The sequence below is a fragment of the Condylura cristata genome, unplaced genomic scaffold, assembly GCF_000260355.1.
Source record: "Condylura cristata isolate star-nosed mole 26May11 unplaced genomic scaffold, ConCri1.0 scaffold00057, whole genome shotgun sequence".
Taxonomy (NCBI): domain Eukaryota; kingdom Metazoa; phylum Chordata; class Mammalia; order Eulipotyphla; family Talpidae; genus Condylura; species Condylura cristata.
Window position 1 is genome coordinate 727,487 of NW_004567158.1, and position 3,127 is coordinate 730,613.

General features: G+C 62.7%; 1 protein-coding gene across 1 annotated transcript in view; it reads left to right on the forward strand.

Annotated features, from left to right (window-relative positions):
• Positions 1-3,127, forward strand: part of LOC105854560 — a 22,048-nt gene that overhangs the window by 7,637 nt on the left and 11,284 nt on the right. Inside the window, exons 3-5 of the mRNA XM_012734467.1 lie at positions 1,300-1,456; positions 1,589-1,778; positions 2,541-2,728. Of these exons, the coding sequence (XP_012589921.1) occupies positions 1,300-1,456; positions 1,589-1,778; positions 2,541-2,728 (535 nt within the window). The remainder of the gene's footprint in view (positions 1-1,299; positions 1,457-1,588; positions 1,779-2,540; positions 2,729-3,127) is intronic.

Here is a 3,127-nt window from a genome sequence, read left to right on the forward strand (position 1 = left end):
CGCCCGCGGTCCCGCTCCTGGCAACGGCTGAAAGCGCTGCCCGCCGCCCGCCGGCCCAGGGCGCCTGCGCACGGCCACCCAATGGCGGGACCACCCTGGCGGCCCAATGAGCGCTCCCACCCTCCTGGGGCTCCTGGTGGCACGGCCACGCCCCTTCGCCCCAAGGCCCGGTCTCTGCCCACAAGCGGGACGCTCGGCGGTCCCGCCCGCCCGACGCCCGCGGGGCAGACCCGTGCTCCTCACCGCATCACTCACCACCATTGCGGAGAGTGGGGGGCAACCCCAGGGACCCCCGCTCGGTCCCCGCCCCCACCGGCCGACCACACAGGCAGGGACGGGGTGCGTGTAGGGGGGGTGTCCCAGTGTGCCGTCGGTGAGCTGCTGTCCCGCCGTGCCCTGGGGCGCTGGAGGGGCCACCGTGGGCTGGCACTGGGGTGGTTTGCAGCGTCGTTCTCCTTGGCCCCCCCAATTGTTCGCCTTGCCTTACGGGGCCTCCCTGAGGTAGAGGTCCCGGTGGGGATGGTCGCGCTGCCGCCCTTTACCTGCTTTGTAATCACAAGCAAGAGCTTCAGCTGGACCAGGGCCTCAAGTGAGGGGGTGGGCGGACACGGGGAGTCCGGGAGGCGGGGAGACAGGAGACCCCGCGCGGGGGGGGGGGGGGCAGGGTGTGGGGGCGGGAGGCAATGGAGGTGCGGGTTTGGGGGGGATGCAGCAGGGTTTATGACAACTAAACCCGCACTTTTTGCAGCAAATTCTGTGTTTTCTTCTGTCCCCAGGAGGGCTGGAAGGTACCAAGTAACTGCTTGAGGGAGCAGGAAGTGGGGAGAGGGGAAGGTCACATCCAGCCTAAGTTCTGTGCGCCTCCTGCTTACCCTTTGGGTCCTCTGGAGGAGCCGGTTTGGGGTCATGGGCGACGATTCATCTGCACATTTCCAACTTGTTCAGAACCAACCCCGCCACCATCTGAGTCCCAGGCTGGGGACTCTGTCACCGTCCCTGGTAGACATGTATCAAGTGCTGTAGCTTTACTTTGGGAAAGGGGCCCGCCAGGGACAGAGGCCAGAGCCGTCCGTCTGGGCAAAGGCTTGCCAAGGAGTTGCGACTCCTGTGACTCTGACCCTGTGGCCTTCGGTGGCCCTGGTGTCTGGGGCTCAGAGAGCATGAGGCAAGCGCCACGGGCCCAGTCCTCGCGTGGGGACACACGGCACCGGCAGACCCGGCCCCCGGGAGGAGCAGCTGGCTCACATGGCCCGCCACGGGGGCTGCGGCGCTGGCGTCGGGGCAGCCCTCTGGCCTCAGCAAGCAGCTAGGAAAATCCAAAAGGACCTCGGCAAAGCGGCGTCGGGGCAGTGCGAGAGAGGCTGGTGCCAGCAGTGATGCCGATGGCTGGCAGCCTCCTGGACAGCTGCGCTGGCACATCCTGGTGAAGCAGATGACGCTGCATCCCGGAATGACCGTGAGCGATACGCACAGGCCACTGTGCGGGGCGCTTGCGTGTCCCATCCACACCTGCCTTTAGGGACTTCCATGCTGTGCTCATGTCCAAGCACAGAGCGCTGTAGATACCGCTTCTTGCTGACTTAATCAGGAAGCTCGCTGCCAGCCCAACTACAGGGCATCGGATGATGCCGACGTGCAGTGGCAGAAGACATGTGGCGGACAGCCAGAGAATGTAGCGAAGGGTGTGGAGTGGGGACTGGAGGCCGACAAACCTCCAGTGAGCAACTACCACACTAAACAGCTGGGCCGAAGCAGCAGGTTGAGCGAGGCGGACTCATGTCCGTAACGGACTTTTCAGGATCTTGCAGCCACTTAGCGTAGGATGAGGCAGGGATTTTGCATGTGCCCGAGGACTGTGTGATTGGAGGCGTCTGGCTGGCCAGCTGCCCTCCGCAGACGTGGACACTGGGCGGACACCCCTCTCCAGCCGCCCATCGAGATCCTCCCCAGGTGGGGCACGAAGGAAACACAGGCATGGAAACTAGTAGAACATGCTGCTGGATGTTTCTGTCCCCTGAGAAACCTGAAAATTATTCCAAGCTCAGAAACCACAGAGGAAAAGACCAAAAAAGTGCAAGGGGTCAGGCCTCCGCACGATGAAGCTATGGGCCACTGCTGCAGCGCGAGCTGGGTCCCCGGCCAGGGACGGCCCCCGGGGCGCAGCAGACCGCTCCTGTCTCCCCCTGTCCCTTCAGCAGTGGGCTTCAGTCCATCTGCCTGTCCTGCACCCCGCTCTGTCTCGGGGGGACCTCTCACCCCCGCACCTCTGGCCTGTGCCCCAGTTCAGTATGCATACATAAATAAACCTCTTTTTTAAAAAGTGGTCACATAAGTTTGCACGTGCAAGCGCAGCAGAGAAGGAAACACTCAGGTCCAGGTGAATTCTGACGACCTGTGTCCTCTGCGGAGCGCGAGGGACCCAGATGGAAGGGCTGGAAGACAAACAAGCCGTGCGAGAGGGGGCACAGGGGGCCCCGGAGAGGATGCTCGTCTCCACCAGGAAGCTCGTCTTTGGACTTCCGTGCTTGTGTTTGACGCAGCTTGTGCGGGACTTGCCCAGGCCACTGGCTTCCTCTGTGCCGCCTCAGGAGCCAGCGGCAAGCACAGCCTCGGAGTGGCGGGTGCGGGCAACGGCCAGAGCAAGTGGCGGAGCCCCCGGGTCGCCTTCGAGTCTGCATGGTCAAGCCTGCCTGGCACAACACCAGCCTTCTTTCTGGGCGATGATGCGGTGTCCAGCCCCACTCCCTGGGGGTGATGCGCTGCACCTTGGGACGACGGACACACCCGCGGCTTCTGCCTGGGGCGCCCTGACAGCCTGAGGGCCTGCGCCATTTGCCGAATGTCCCCATGCTGTCCACGAAGGCCTGACCTCCTGATCTGTCCAGCCTCCGTGCGGCTTTCAGGGTGCACTGAGTAGGGCGCCATCTCAGGGAGCCCCTGGGGTCGCTGATGGAAGCGGTGGTCACAAATCTTTCAAGACACAAACAATTTTTTTTTATTACAAAAGTTTATTTTTACATCATTTTGTACATTTTTTTTCCATCTCAATTGTAATCCCCGCGGGTTTCCCATCACCAAGTCACCCGTGTGCCATCACCATAATCCCGTGTATTTCCCTCCCCCGCCC